At 43.0% G+C, this 15,137-nt stretch overlaps 1 protein-coding gene across 2 annotated transcripts in view; it reads right to left on the bottom strand.

The window, feature by feature from the left end:
• SCYL3 (SCY1 like pseudokinase 3) overlaps positions 1 to 15,137 on the bottom strand; it is a gene marked incomplete at its 5' end in the record, with an annotated part of 33,227 nt that overhangs the window by 7,774 nt on the left and 10,316 nt on the right. For both annotated transcript variants that reach the window (XM_079697346.1, XM_079697347.1), the window contains 7 exons: positions 4,705 to 4,889; positions 5,551 to 5,690; positions 7,773 to 7,850; positions 9,759 to 9,870; positions 11,245 to 11,347; positions 12,453 to 12,509; positions 14,471 to 14,584. In XM_079697346.1, coding sequence (XP_079553472.1) covers positions 4,705 to 4,889; positions 5,551 to 5,690; positions 7,773 to 7,850; positions 9,759 to 9,870; positions 11,245 to 11,347; positions 12,453 to 12,509; positions 14,471 to 14,584 — 789 coding nt within the window. The remainder of the gene's footprint in view (positions 1 to 4,704; positions 4,890 to 5,550; positions 5,691 to 7,772; positions 7,851 to 9,758; positions 9,871 to 11,244; positions 11,348 to 12,452; positions 12,510 to 14,470; positions 14,585 to 15,137) is intronic.

Here is a 15,137-nt window from a genome sequence, read left to right as displayed (position 1 = left end):
ATTCTGTGCTCATGGATTGGAAGAATTAGTAAGTACTGTTAATAAACTGCTCATACTACCCTAGGCAATCTACAGATCCAATGCAAGCCCTATCAAAATTCCAATGGCATTTTTCACAGAAATAGAACAAACAATCCTAAAATTTGTATGAAACCTCAAAAGACTCTGAAGAGCCAAAGCAATCTTCAGAAAGAAGAACAAAGCTGGAAGCATCACACGCCCTGATTTCAAACCATATTACAAAGCTATAGTAATCAAAACAGTATAGTACTGGCATAAAACAGTCACATAGGTCAATGGAACAAAATAGCCCAGAAATAAACGTATACATATATGGTCAATTAATTTATGACAAAAAGAGCCAAGAACATACAATGCAGAAAGGATAGTCTATTCAATAAACAGTGTTGGGAAAACTGGACAGTTACATGCAAAAGAATGAAACTGGACCACTATCTTATACCACTTACAAAAATTAACTCAAAATGGGTTAATGACTTAAATGTAAGACCTGAAACCATAAAGCCCCTAGAAAAAAACATGGGCAGCAAGTTCTGTGACACCAGTCTCGGTGATGAGTTTTTGGATCTGACACCAAAAGCAAAGGTTACAAAAGCAAAAAACAAAGAAGTGGGACTACATCAAACTAAAAACCTTCTGCACAGCAAAGGAAACCATCAACAAAGTAAAACGGTAATCTACTGAATGGGAGAAAATATTTGCAAACTGTACATCTGATAAGAGGTTAATATCCAAAATACACCAAAAAACTCAAACAACTCAAAAGCAAAAAGTTTGATTAAAAAAGAGGTTGAAGATATGAATAGACATTTTTCCAAAGATGACAGAAAGATGGTCACCAGGTACGTGAAAAGATGCTCAACATCATTAAACCACAGGAAAATGCAAATCAAAACCACGGTGAGATATCACCACACACCTGTTAGAATGGGTATTATCAAAAAGACAAGAAACAACAGGTGATGGCGAGGATGTAGCAAAAAAGGAACCTTTGTGTGCTGTTGGTGGGAATTTATATTGGTGTAGCCACTATGGAAAACAGTACAGAGGTTCCTCAAAAAATTAAAAATAGAACTACCATACCATCCAGTGATTCTACTTCTGGGTATTTCTTTGAAGAAAAAACTACTAACTCAAAAAGATATATGCACTCCCATGTTCACTGCAGCATTATTTACAATAGCCATGATATGGAAATAATTTAAGTGTCTACTGATGGATAAAGAAAATGTAGTACACACACAGGAAAACTATTCAGCCATAAAAAAAGAATAAAATCTTGCCATTTGCAACAACACGGATCGACCTGGAGGGCATTATGCTATGCTAAGGGAAGTAAGTCAGACAGAAAGACGACTACTCATGTGTGTGTGTGGTGGTGGGGCAGAGGACAAACAGAAAAACGAGCTCACAGATACAGAGAACAGATTAGTGGTTGCCAGAGGTGGAAGTGAGGAGGTAGGAAATGAAATGGGTGAAGAGGGTCAAAAGGTACATACTTCCTGTTATAAAATAAAAAAGTCATGGAGATATCATGTACAGCATGGTGACTATAGTTAATAATACTGTATTGCATATTTCAAAGCTGCTAACAGAGTAATTCTTAAAAGTCATCACAAGATTTTGTAACTCTGTATGGTGACACATGGTAACTGGGCTTACTGTGGTGATCATTTGCAATATATATATACATATACACACATATCAAGTCATTCTCCTGTATACCTGAAATGAATATATCAATCATGTACCTCAATTTTTTTCAAAAAAGCGTTTAAATGTTAATTTTCCATATCTGTACTCACCTCATTGCAGAACCATAACAAACAGTTCATGGACTGGCAATATCCTGCAGAGCTCACTTAGAAACACTCATCTAGGTCACTAAGAGCTGTTACCAGTCCTTGGTCTCTTCTCAGTTTTATACACCCATAAGGAGAGGACCTTGAAACCTTCTTTATATCTGATGCATATAACACCTGCCCCAAACTGAGCCAATTATGATCTCTTTCCCAGTAACAAAAACTGGAATTTAGAGAAACTGGTTATCTCTGAGGTTTGCTTAAAATGAGGAGAGTGAACTTAGAAGCTATGGGTCAACCATGTTTGTCCATGTGTACACCAAATAATTAAAGCTGGTCTTCAAAAGTCAAAAGAGAAAGGAACGCAATGAAGACCATATGGCTGAGTCCCAGCTGCACTTGATTTCCATGTAAGGCAGAATGACATCCTTTGATTAAAGTCTCTCTCTCACTTTTTTTTTTTTTTTTTTTTGCTTTAGCTTGTTTAAGTGGGTTTCAGTTACCTGCAGCCAGAAGAATCTTGACTAAGACATTCACATGGAGCTATCAGGAGAGATTTTGCTCTGAATTGGCAAACACGTATATAAGGAAGATGGCGGGCAAAGCATGTGCATCAGCCAGACACAAGGCTATCAGGAGTCCTGGGCTCCGGTCCTCACTCTGCCAGGGGTTCTCAATACGACTCAGCCAATTAATCGCTTCATTATTCTGGTCCAGTTTCCTCATATACCCAAGATGAAGGTTTCCAACAGGACTCAATAAAATAACAGGTCCAATGCTAACAAACCAGGCACTTTCCCGAAACAAAGCTGTACAAGTAAACTAAATCATGGTTAGAATTCTATCAACTGAATATGGTAATCATAAAATAAGAAACCACCAAAGCCAAAAACCCAAGGGTCATCCTCAAAACTCTCCCATCTAGTGAGAAACTGAGTCCTACCCCTTCTACCCTGAATCACTGCCGCCATGTTCTCCCCAGTCCTTGTTTCTCTTAGCAGGACTATTCTAATAACTTCCTAGTTGAACTCCCTTAGCCCATCTTCCACACTGCTCCCAAAGTGAACAGTGAAATGAGTCAAGTTATTCCCCTGCAGGGGAAGTAGCTCCACTGAGAGTTTTCACTGCCTTTCATATGCTGAGTATCTACTTATTATTTGACCTCAGCTCAGTGCCAATTCTGAGACCTGTGATGGCATCTCTATTTCAGAGTTAAGAGTGCTTCATTCCTCTTCTAAATTTTCAGACACAAACAACTACAAGTAGGGTGACAACTACTGCTGCAGATGTAAACACAAAATGCTAGGTTGTGGTAGCTAGGCTCCAAAGCCAGCCCCCAGCGAACCACACCCCCAGTATCCACGCCCTTGTATAAAACCACCCCACAGTGAACCTGGCCTGACTTCTGTGACTCACTTCAACCAAGAGAATGTGACAGAAGCGATGTTGTCAGTTTCCAATCTCTGCCTTAAGAAGACTGCTTGGGCATTTCTGGTAGCCTTGGGCAGCCATGTAAGAAGTCCACACACCTTGCTAAGGAAATCATGTGGAGATGTCACATGGGGGAATAGGGGCCCTGAAATGTCCTGAGGCTTTATGGAGAGGGAGCCCCAGCTGTCCCGATGTTCCAGGTAAGCCCACCTTTCAACCTTCCCCTCCAAGGTGCCAAGGAGCTATTCTGGATGTGTTACGGGGCCCCAGATGACTGCTGCCTCAGCTGACATCATGTGGAACAACAGAACCCCCAAGCTGAGCCCAATCAATCCAAAGAATCGTGAGAATTAATAAAATGATTGTCATTTTAAGGCACTAAGTTTGGGGGTGATTTGCTACACAGACAACAAACATCTATTATTTCCGATCTACTCTCTCCTTGAAAGCAGGAAGTGTGTTACATACCTCTAGGGCCCCAGTACCTAAGCACAAGAACTGGCATAAAACCAGGTCTTATAATTTGTAAATAAATTAATCTGATAGAAAAACAAGTTATTTGAAAAATACCATGTGACTGATAAAATCTTTTAAAACCTTGTACTGACTGAGTTGAATAGCGTCTTCCAAAAATTCATGTCCACCCAGAATGTGACCTTGAAATGCATCATACTGGGTTAAATCCAATGACTGGTGTCCTTATAAAAAGGCCATGTGACAACAGAAGCAGAAATTGGAGTGACATGGCTACAAGCCAAGAAACGCTAAAGGGCTACCAGAAACTGGGAAGAAGGCAAGGAAGGATTCTGCCCTAGAGCCTTCAGAGGGAGCCCTGCTGACACCCTCATTTTGGATTTCTGGCCTCCAGAACCATGAGAGAATAGATTTCTCTTGTTTTAAGCCAAGCAGTTTGTGGTAATTTCGTTACATCAGTTACAGAAAACCGATACAAACCTGGAGCCCTGGAATGGGCAAATCTAACAGGCTCCCTGGTGGCTGACTGACAGGCTGAACACCACTGACAGGAATCAGCTCCTGTTCCTCTCAGTTATAATTTAATTATTTTATAGTAATTTAATTATGACACTTGCAGTTTATGTTCACAAAGTATCCCACAAACGAATCTCGTTTGTTTTCCCCCAAAGAATTAGCAAACAGAATTACAGTTTTTCAGGTATAAACAGGTGAAAACCAAATGTTAGTTTAACTGATTTGCCTGTGTGACTGGCCTGGAAATGCAACTTTAATTCCCGCTCTTTGGATCCCAGGAGGCGTTTAAACTGAAGTTCTGCCTCAGGCCTTCTCAGCTGTTCCCCAGACGCTCCAAAGACCCCCTCCCTTCCAGCTCCCCGGTCCCCAACACCCGCGGCCGGCCCTGGCTCCGCCTCCTCCCCTGGACAGCGTGGTTGGCGCCCGCCCGCTGGCCCGCCCCGCCCCGCTCCGCCCCTACCTGGGGCAGGATGACTTTCTTCAGCTGCTCCTGGGTGAAGTGCCCCACGTAGGCCTCCAGGTGAGACAGCAGCACCGTCCGCACGTGCTCTTCATGCACCTCAAACAGCCGCAGCAGCACGGGGATCACCCGCGCCTGGAACAGGGCTGGCGAGAGCAGGCGGGGGGCTCCTTCCCTCGCACCGTCTTCTCCCCACAGGTCAGACGGAAGAACAACGCGTCACTTCGGTGGAAGGAGCACGAAGCCCAGTGCAGAAACTGAGCCCAGAACTTCACACATGTTCTAAGTGCTCTTCTAAATTCTTACGTCCCAAACCAAAGGGAAGTGCTTCTTTTGACCCCAAATTACTCAAGGCTTAAGTGTCTTAATCATACTCCACCTTGTAGAAGTGTTTCTGAAATACTCTTATCATACTTAATGTACTATTTACACAGAAACCTTACGTCCTAATAGAATCCTGAGTCGACAGCTCTTTATATATTTACATCTAATCAATGAGGAATTTCATATACTAGATTCAACGGATATGACTGTTGCAATTTTATCCGCAAAGCCAGGAAGTGTGTTAAATGCTACAACAAGAGTTGGTGCTGACAGTCCTCTCCTTCCTAGTAGTTATGGTAGGTTACTCAACAGAGACATGCGTCAGAACCATTTGGGGACCTTTCAAAATACATATTTACCCGTCCTTGCTCTGTCCCAGAACTAGTGCATCAGGCACAGGCAAATGTTTAAAAAGCTCCCCAGGTGATTCCGATTACCGTGAAATAATCTTGCACTGCTCAAATATGGACTAATAACTCCCAAACTCCGTAATTACCCATAATACTTTGAAAAAAAATTCACCTTTTTTGGGGCCAAGGAGGTAGGGAAGAAAACTCTTAACAGCTACTGGCTCTGCAAACACCAACTGATTAAGCAGAAGAGGCACCAGCCGTGAAGCTATTAATTCCTCTGACAGGCAGCTGACTCTGTCCAGGAGGAACCTGAGGGCAAAGAAGGAAAGCCTGGAAAACTGGCTGTGACACTGTATCAACTCACTTGTACAGTTTAGATACATGCAGCTTTATTCCACTTCCATCAAAGTGATGAATCTGAAATGTAGCTAGAGAAACTGTAGCTAGGTCAGTCCCCAGGTATTTAAGAAAAACACAGAAGGTGTGAGGCAAGGCCAGCTAGTCAGTACATACACAACCTCCCATCCAAGCTAGGAAAAGTTTTTCAACAAATGGCCCCTCATTAATAGCAAGAGTGTCTTCTTTCCCCGCTAATAAGCCAGAGGCTTTCTGGTCAATAAAAGGTACTTTCTCAAGTTTAAAAGACGTAGGATATTACATTTTCTAGAGTTTCCATGGTAAACAAAATACTAGCTTTTGTTACTCAACTTATTAAAACAAGCACTTAATTAGGAAATACACAGATATCAGGTGTTGGCAGTAGTAACACGCCACTATACAATCACCCTGAGCAGGTAATCCTGCCTCCTCCTTAATTGGGAAACAGGCCCCACCATGCTTTATCCCCTGCAAGCCCCTCAGCCACTATCGACAAACGGGTCCACACCCAAACTCACTCTCAGCTCCTTTCCAGGTTCCATGGATGCGAGGGCTTCCTCTTATTGAAGGTCACCCCCACTGAGCCATTGTCCCAACACCCCCTTCTCCCCCAGGGCCATGCACCGGCAACCCCCAACACAACTGCATCTTCAACTCCTCCCTCACTCCCCCACCAGCTCCATCCTCTCAGCCTACAAACATGCTCCCGTCTCTTCCAGCCTTAAAAACATCCTTCCTAAAAAGAAAAAAAAAATCCTTCCTTGACTCCATTAGCAATTCTTTAGCAATTCTATGTTCCTCTTCTCCGAGCTTTTCAGGAGATTTTACCCAAAGTCCACTTTCTCACCTTCCACTCACTTCTCAATTCACTGCAGTTTGATTCGCTCTGCTGAAACGGCCCTAAGACAAGGTCATCAGTGCTCTGCTGACTGCTAAGTGAACAGGCATCTGCTGACTGCTCCTATCTTTCTGAAATTCTCTACTCCTTTGGAATACCAGCCTCCTGGCTCTCTCTCAATCTCCTCCAACCACTGCTTCTGTCTCATTCATCAGCCACTCCCTCCCCACTGGCCCCCTTACAAGGTTGGGTGCCCCAGGGTTACATTTGGGCCACTGTCCTTTTCATGCTACCCACTTTCTATGGGGTAATGTCACCAACTACAGGCTGATGAAGCCTCACATTCGCCTCTAGCTCATCAGCTTAAGACCTCTCTCCTGAGCTTCTGACCCATGTGCCCAAATGCCCACGTACGTCTCTACCTGAAGTCCCATAGACACTTCAAACCAACACACTGAATGCCAAATTCTTCATTTTCTCTGCATGGAGGTTCTCTCCTCCAGTATTCTCTAACTCTTTCGGTGATAATCACTAAGGCTTGTTGGTCTGTTTTAATATTTCTTATCTGTGTCTTCTTCACTGTACCATCACTGCCCTTACATGAGGCCTCACATCTACTACCTGGCCTACTGCAGTCTACCAACCGATCCAAGTCTTATGTGAAATAAACCTGTGCCCTCCATAGAAAACGGAGTGATCCACCCAAGGGGAGACAGCCATCTCACAGCCCGTTTTCACTCCTTTGATGGTTTCAAGGCCTGAAGTCCACTGCTTACCAATAGTGTCAATACTCCTAACTGCCACGTCCAAGGGTGTCCACCCCTTACCCTCCAGCAGGACCCAAGCGCAAGACATACTGTGTCTTGCCTCTGTGCGCCGGTTCACGTTGCTCCTCTGCCTAGAATACCTCTTCTCTAACCTCCTTCTCCCCCGTCCTCTGTTGTTTTCAGGACGACCCCCTCAAGCTCCATCACTGTTTAAGGGTTATCAGTCTGTATCTGTTTCCCTCACCAGAACTATCCATCCCAGGGCCTAGAAAAGAGCCTGACGTATAGGAAATGTCACTAAACTTTAAGAAAACAAATGTCTGACTCATCCTCTCTAGGACACCTGAAGTGATTACATGGACTTAATCCAAGTTACTGAATTTTAATGCCTGAATTTTCTAAACTTACTTGAAAAATTCAGCTTTTTCCTCTTCACTCTTCAATGTTAAACTTTTCAAGAAATTCACAACTTCTAGAAAATCATTCCTAAATGCCAAAGGAAAAAAAAATGCAGGACAACAGATTAAAGATGGCATGTCAAATATTGAAGCCATAACCACAGACCACACCACAATAATATTCAACAAAGAAACATTCCCCTGTGCCACTTGGAAGATTCTATTATAACTAAGTAGCTTATAAGACAAATACTATGGAACAAGTCCACAGGGAATTTAATATTTTAAGAATATCAAAGAGATCTGTCAAGAGGATACACGCTTAACCACACACACATGTGCATACACAAATGCTAACAAACACTGTGGTTTTAATCATCATCATAATCATCCAAATGTTTTGTTGTAATAGGATGTGGTTACATGAACTATCCTGGGAGAAATGGTATTACCATTACAAAATAGCTGCTGATTCTCAAGTCTCCTTTGGTGAAAACTATTAAAGAGGGCTGGGGAAAGAGAATTTCTGGTACAAGTCATAGGGATCGTCTCGGCTCTCCCGTTGTAGTTGTCTGGTCACTTTTGCAGCCAGGCAGGGAAGATGGTGAGAGGAGTGGTCAGTTTCCTGCAGGGTCTCCACAGAGTCCCGCGGCCACTCAGCTCCAAGCCAACGTCGCCCCCGGAAAGGAGGCTTCAGCGGCAGCCTGCAGCCCCCGCCAGGACAGCTGACCTCCTGGGTCTGCACTCCTCACATTGACACCCGTTTCCCTCTGGCTCAGCGGCAGAGAAAAAGCACAAATGCCTTAACTGAAGTGCAGTCAGGTTGGCTTGGCTGCCTCAGCGGGAGCTGCCTGCCCTCCTCCTCCTGCCGCCGCCTCTGGCCGGGCTTTCCCCTCGTGTAACAATCAGATTTGTGTGGTTTTGGCTTCCTTCTCCCGTCTCACAAACAGACAATTCTTACTAAAGAACTCTTATCACACACAGTAATGAGAGCATCTATCTACTGTAAAGGATTCTGCTTTGTAGAGATTCTATACTAAGATAAAGTATCACTATGAATCATCCAAAAAGACATGGAAATACCTTGGTTAAAAGGCTCATAATGGGAAAGGTTTCAACAGTTTCCCTGGAGCATAAGTGACAAAACCCTTGTAACTACAAGGAAAATACTCCCTCTGCCTTGTTTAATAATATATACCCCCATCCTCAGAGGTAACTGTCCCCCTCCAGGGATAATATTAGCTTTCCCTTCACTCTGGTTTCTCTCAGGCTTTCCGGCTGCAAACATATAGGATTTTTAGTTTCACAACTGACATAAAATTGATTTTTCTAATAAAAGTCATGAATGTGGAGTTAACCTGTGCAGAAGTTCTGCAGTCATGGAAATTAAAAAATAAAGGACACATAATTAAAACTAACCTGGAAGAGAGGTTCAAAAACATCTCTGAATCCAGCGACAGTATTAACAGCTACACTGTGCCCTCCCTCTAAATTGACTCCTTTGCTCTTCCATCACGTATCACTAAACAAAGAAAACAATCTTCTGCCTGAAGAAAAATAAGCTCATTTCCACGTCCCCCCCCCAAGTAAAATTCAACAATAACAGACTCATTATCACAATGGCAGCAAAAAGGAGAGGCCATGTTTATTAAGTTCCTCAATTAACTTCCAACTGTAAATCACTGGACACAGCCTAGCTTCTTCACATTCAGAAGCCCTAAGTAATCCAGCTATAATTTCTAGACCCAGGCCTCCATGACAATTAAGAAGTTCGAAAACTTCCTATCTGTGATAGGAACCTGAGAGGCAACCCAATGTCTCCCTCCGTTTTCCCAGGTGGACATGATTCACTCTCTTCTAATAATGAAGGACAACCACAGCAGCAAAAGGGACCGCGTCATCTGGTCCTCCAAAAGCCACCGCTGGAGCATAACCCACAGGAGGGCAGGCGGGCACCAGCGGGGAGCGGCCAGCGTGTCACACCGGGCGCCCTCACCTGAAGAAGTCGTGGGACAGGAGGGTGCAGAGCGCCGGCCGACGGTGTGGGATGGGATGCAGCAGAGTTGAGTGCAAGGTCTGCTGAAAGCTGGAGAGAACATCCGCTGAAACTGAAATCCAGAGCGACAGTTAGTTTCCAATGCCGTCTCCCTCTTTTCAGGACCTCTATAGCTGGAGACTGACGCGAGCAAAAACCAACCTGTAAAAGCCCAAACAAACAAAGCCCTGGCTGTTGCTGAACAGCTTCCTGCTTGCCTGAAGCCAAACTCCTTGACAGGTGTAGAGAATTGTCCTACCAACACATCCAAGCCCCAGCTCACGTGCCTCCCCTTGGAAGCCCTCTCATTTCCTGACTGTCAGTTTAACTCAGCTCAGGCCCAGAGGAGGAGGCTTAATAAGCGGCAGGTTTGAGGGCCTTTTCAACCAAGTCTCCTCACCCACAGAAGACAGGAAGTTATCTGACTATATTTTCAGTTCTCTCAGGGGTGGTACGTAATTGCCACCATTCTAGACACAGTGAAGAACAGTGAGTTCATCATCCACCAAGAATGCCTTAGGGTTTAATTCTCAAGTGTTTAGGCTGGGACAACTCAGAGCCGACAGCTGAACGGTGCTTGTGACTGCACAGCACTGCGTAGACCGGGAAGCAGAAATTGCATTAGAGCTGCAGCAATGTGAGATATAGGCCGGTAAGGGGCCTAAGGCAACATGGACCCCAGTACACTTAAAGGGTGGACGACTGAAGGCCTGGAGTGGCTGGAGGAGAGTGAAGCAGGCTGCCAAGCCTGCCACCAGAGAGCTCAGAAGAGACCTATGTGTTCAGTGGCCTGGGCTTTGAGGGCCAACAAAAGAAAAAACTAATGAGTAAATGAAATCACAAAGAAAAAAATCAAAAGGACTTTGAAGGGCTTCCCTGGTGGCGCAGTGGTTGAGAGTCCGCCTGCTGATGCAGGGGACACGGGTTCGTGCCCCGGTCCGGGAAGATCCCACATGCTGCAGAGCAGCTGGGCCCGTGAGCCATGGCCATTGAGCCTGCGCATCCGGAGCCTGAGCTCCGCAACGGGAGAGGCCACAACAGTGAGAGGCCCGCGTACCACAAAAAAAAAAATAGGACTTTGAAAAAATAAAGATAAAGAAACGTTAATCTTGATTTAGAAGTTAAGAAAAAACTTTGAATCTTACTCTATTCTTCAGATCATTACATATACATCAATAACAGCATTCACTTACTTATTGGCTGGCTTGATAAAGAATCGTCTTTAGACCATAAATACCAACACCAATTAATAAGATAATAACATATGATATTCACAGCCACAGTGCTTCTTCCCTCACTGCTATTAGGATCTGCCCTAAACAACTTTCTTGGTAAGCAACAGCTCCTTACCACGATCAAAGACTGCAGTTCTCTGAATACACACAGAACAAGCCATGGATGATTTTCCTACTTATTCTGTGGATGCAGCAGCATAACTCCAACTCACCCTGTTCACTTAAGACTGTGAGCAAACTTTCCACCAATGTCCCAAAAGAATAGGCATCCCGAGCATGTCCGTGTGACTCTGGCAGAGTTGTGAATTCTGGAAACTAAAATCAGTAAAGACCATTAAAACCAGAGGATCTGCTTTACAAACCATTTCTACTTTTCTCTGAAGCACTTTCCCCCATTTTTGCATTCATTATACTCAAAGCTAACTACATATTACCACACACTAATTTATAGGCTCTTAAAATTATTAATGAATAGAATTTATCAAAGATACTAATAATATCAAACAAGGGCAAAAAGAAAAAAAGGTCAGAATATATATTTGTGGCTTTCAAAAATATTTTTGACTGCAAACCAGAGAAAAAAAATTATAATTATCATTATCAACATATGCACATACATGTATAAATACATATCAGAAACAAAAGTTTCATAAAACAGTACTTAGCTTTACTACCCAAGATGTCCAATGACATTTTCTATTTTATTCCTTTCTTTTTCTCCCTTAAAATGCTGGTCAGGACCCCTAAATTGATTCAAAACCCACAAATCATCAGTTTGAAAAACACTACTATATATACATAGTACTGATTTGAATAAACCTGAGTTATTTCAAGTCTTAGGTTTATACTTAAGTTTATAGTTGGGTTTGTATTTCCTGTAAAGCATACTAAATATGTCTTTGGGGGTCAATGTCTATAGTGGTTAAGAACAAATTTAGAGAAAGCAGCTGCTTTTGAATTTACTGGTAAATATACTCTTTCTTTACCAGCACCATAATATTAATAACTGCTCTTCCTTACATCTTGGAATCCCAACTAATGGCCAGATAGGCAGATGACTGGTTGGGTGTAGCACAGAAAAGGGCTAGGGTCTTGCTTCCTCAGCTCTCATGGCTTCCAATAATGTACAAAGACTTACCATGAAATAGCTATGAAGCGCCAACCCTGCTCACACTGAGGTACTTCTTATCTTTAAGCACTATTACGGGTGTCTATAAGACCAAAAAATGTAAGCTGAGTGTCAAGAAAAAGGCTTTCTGCTGTGATGATACAGTAAGTCTTAGAAGCCTTCAAGGCCAGAGGAATTATGAGGCATCTAAAACTTAGCAAAGAAAGAGGTGGGCAGAGGAAAGGTGTTTTTAAAGTTTCATACTCAGTTACACAAAGAAGCCTTCATTACATCTGAAGCGTATCCTCTTACCATCTCTTCAGGAGGGATAGATGCTGGGTCTCTTACTGACCGAATACTCCTCAGAAACTAGACAGAGAAATAAATTAAGGAAAGTAATTCAAGCATATGTTTGGTGAACCAATCTCTTACATTAAGTTACAAAAGCAAAGAGCAATGGAAATAGCAGCAATGAAACCTTCAAACCAATGCCACACATTAAATGCATAAATTTAAAATCCTGATTACTAAAAAATGTAGATACGGTGCCTGGCATGGCACAAGGTTTAGTGGAAAATAAATTACCAGTTCCCTTTCCTTTCTCCTTCAGCTGGTTTAACAGAAACCCTCTGGTGTTCAGAGGCATCTCTGTAACTGATTTCCTTATAAGGAAATTAAAAATACTTCTTTCTCGTCCTGCACAGATATTAACAAATAAAAGGCTTCTCTAGCGGAGAACAAATCTATCATTAATCTGCTCACTGAGTCAAGTCAATCATAAGGTTTGCTGTCACATGAGATATATGAGGATCTTATAAACTACAGAGACAAAGCCAACATCCACAGAACAAGTACATTCATTCACTGATTCAAAGACTATTTTTCAAGAGCTTATATGTCCCAAGCGCCATTTAGGGCACCAGGAAAACAAAATGAATGCAATAAATCCCCGTCCCCAGCCAGGTGCTCACAACCTAGAACATAAACTAAGAACTTCGATAATGTGTGCTGGCTGAGTGCCATGGAAGCCTAGGAGGGAACTAACTCTTGTTGGGTAGGGAACCCCTGGGGGAGGGCTTCACAAAGAGGAGACTTAGCCAGATCTAGACTTCAGCTAGGCGTCAGCCGGATCTTACATCCTGCAGAGAACCCAGGGGAAGAAAGGCATCCCAGCAACAGAATGGCACACAAAGAAGAGGGTGAAAGAGGACCACCCATGAGAACACAGCTGAGCTGCGTGGAATAGGATGCAACCGGAGTGTAGCTCAATAACTGAGTGGTATACGGAGCTAAAGGTAGGCTGGGGAGGAGAATGTGAAGGGCCTTGTATGCCACGGTAAAGAATCTGGGATGAACCCCACAGGAAGAATTACGTCCTGGTATACTAATTAGATGTAAGCTGACTTCTGAGAAGAAAGCGATCAACAGGGGCAGAAATAAAAAAGGAATGTCTTCGCGGTGGAAGGAGCATTTGAATTGAGCTAGAGCCCCTGAAGGTGCACATGCAACAAGGCCCCCATGTGGAAGCTGCACACAAGGGAACAAGGGAAATTAGGCCGAGTCAGGAAGTCAGAGGGCCACCTCATCAGTAAGTCAGGGAGCCACCCTGTCAATAGGGTAATTGTGACGGGCGTGGTTTTTCTGTTTTAAAAAGAGTTAAGTCTAGTGGCAACATGCAAGATGGTGAAAACAGTAAACAAAACAGAGAATAGCAAGGCTGCTCAACCCAGGAGGGAAATATGTAGATCTCTGTCAGACACAGTTACTGTTCAAGAAGTACCACAGGCAGCAACAACGCAGCCCACTAGGAGCAGCTGCAATGCACAGCTCTCAAGACGTGGCGTATGACTCTGGACAACTTGAACGACTGTTCAGTGAACATTTCTAATGTACCTAATATGTGCCAGGCACTATTCTAGGTGGATATATAAAGATAAGTATACGAGACTATCACCCTCAAGAAGCTCAACCACTGGTAAAGAAGACAGACACATGAAGGTAATTCCAATATTAAACATTCAGTGGGAAAATTAAGTACAGGCTACTACAGGAGCACAGAGGGCGGGCATTTAATTAAAAATTTGACCAAGCCTCTCTACCTCTTTCAGTCTGATTCCTCAACTATAGAATTGAGGAGAAAAGAATAAATGACTCCTAGTCTCCCCCTGGAGAGTAAAATCCCACAATTCTATGGATATGAGTATTGACAAAAAAGTCAAGTCTCTGAATCTGAGACCACACTAACATTGAAGGAATGTCCCTAGGGGAGAACCACACCCCAAAATGCTATCAAATTCTGAATAACAAAGAGGGCCTGTCACCTGGCTTACCTCTGGTGTGGCCTGAGGAACTTTACAGACTGTTTCCATTCCTCCCAGCTTCCAGTGCCCATCTTCACTCACAAACACAGATGATAAACAGACATTGTTGTGTGTGAGGTGTCCCTGGAAAAAAAGAACAGGAAGAAGATTGCCACTCCAATTTTCTGAGTACAAGTTTTAAAAAACTAAGTACTCATTACCAAAAAAAAAAAAAAAATTATGGCAAGTCTTCCTACTTGTGGCATAATAAACAGAAGTACAACTTCAAGGAATGACAAATTGAATGAGGCTGCTTAAACATTATGAGGTTAGAAAAAAGGGAAAAAACACAGTAGAAAGGCTTATCTCCCCCTGCCTCGTGAGGCAGGTTAATAAAGACGTAAAAGCCACTGCACAGATATTACACAACCCCATCTCCATGGCAGTCAGGAGATACAAGTGTCCTTAAACATAAATTTGCAAGTCTTTTTAACCTACATTGTATGCTTCAAATGCCTTGAAAGGTACAATTTATCTTTGCTCCCATAGGTTATTGTATTAATTTTCTCCTCTAAATTCTTTCTCACCTACATTCTATCACGAACCTAGATCCACTTCACCTGAAATCTTGTCAGTAGGCATTAAAAAAATTCTGCCTGAAGAGGAGGAAAATGGAATGATAAGGACCACCAGAAAT

This window comes from Hyperoodon ampullatus (assembly GCF_949752795.1).
Source record: "Hyperoodon ampullatus genome assembly, chromosome: 2".
In the NCBI taxonomy this organism is placed as follows: Eukaryota; Metazoa; Chordata; class Mammalia; order Artiodactyla; family Ziphiidae; genus Hyperoodon; species Hyperoodon ampullatus.
This window is presented reverse-complemented; position numbering and strand designations above follow the sequence as displayed.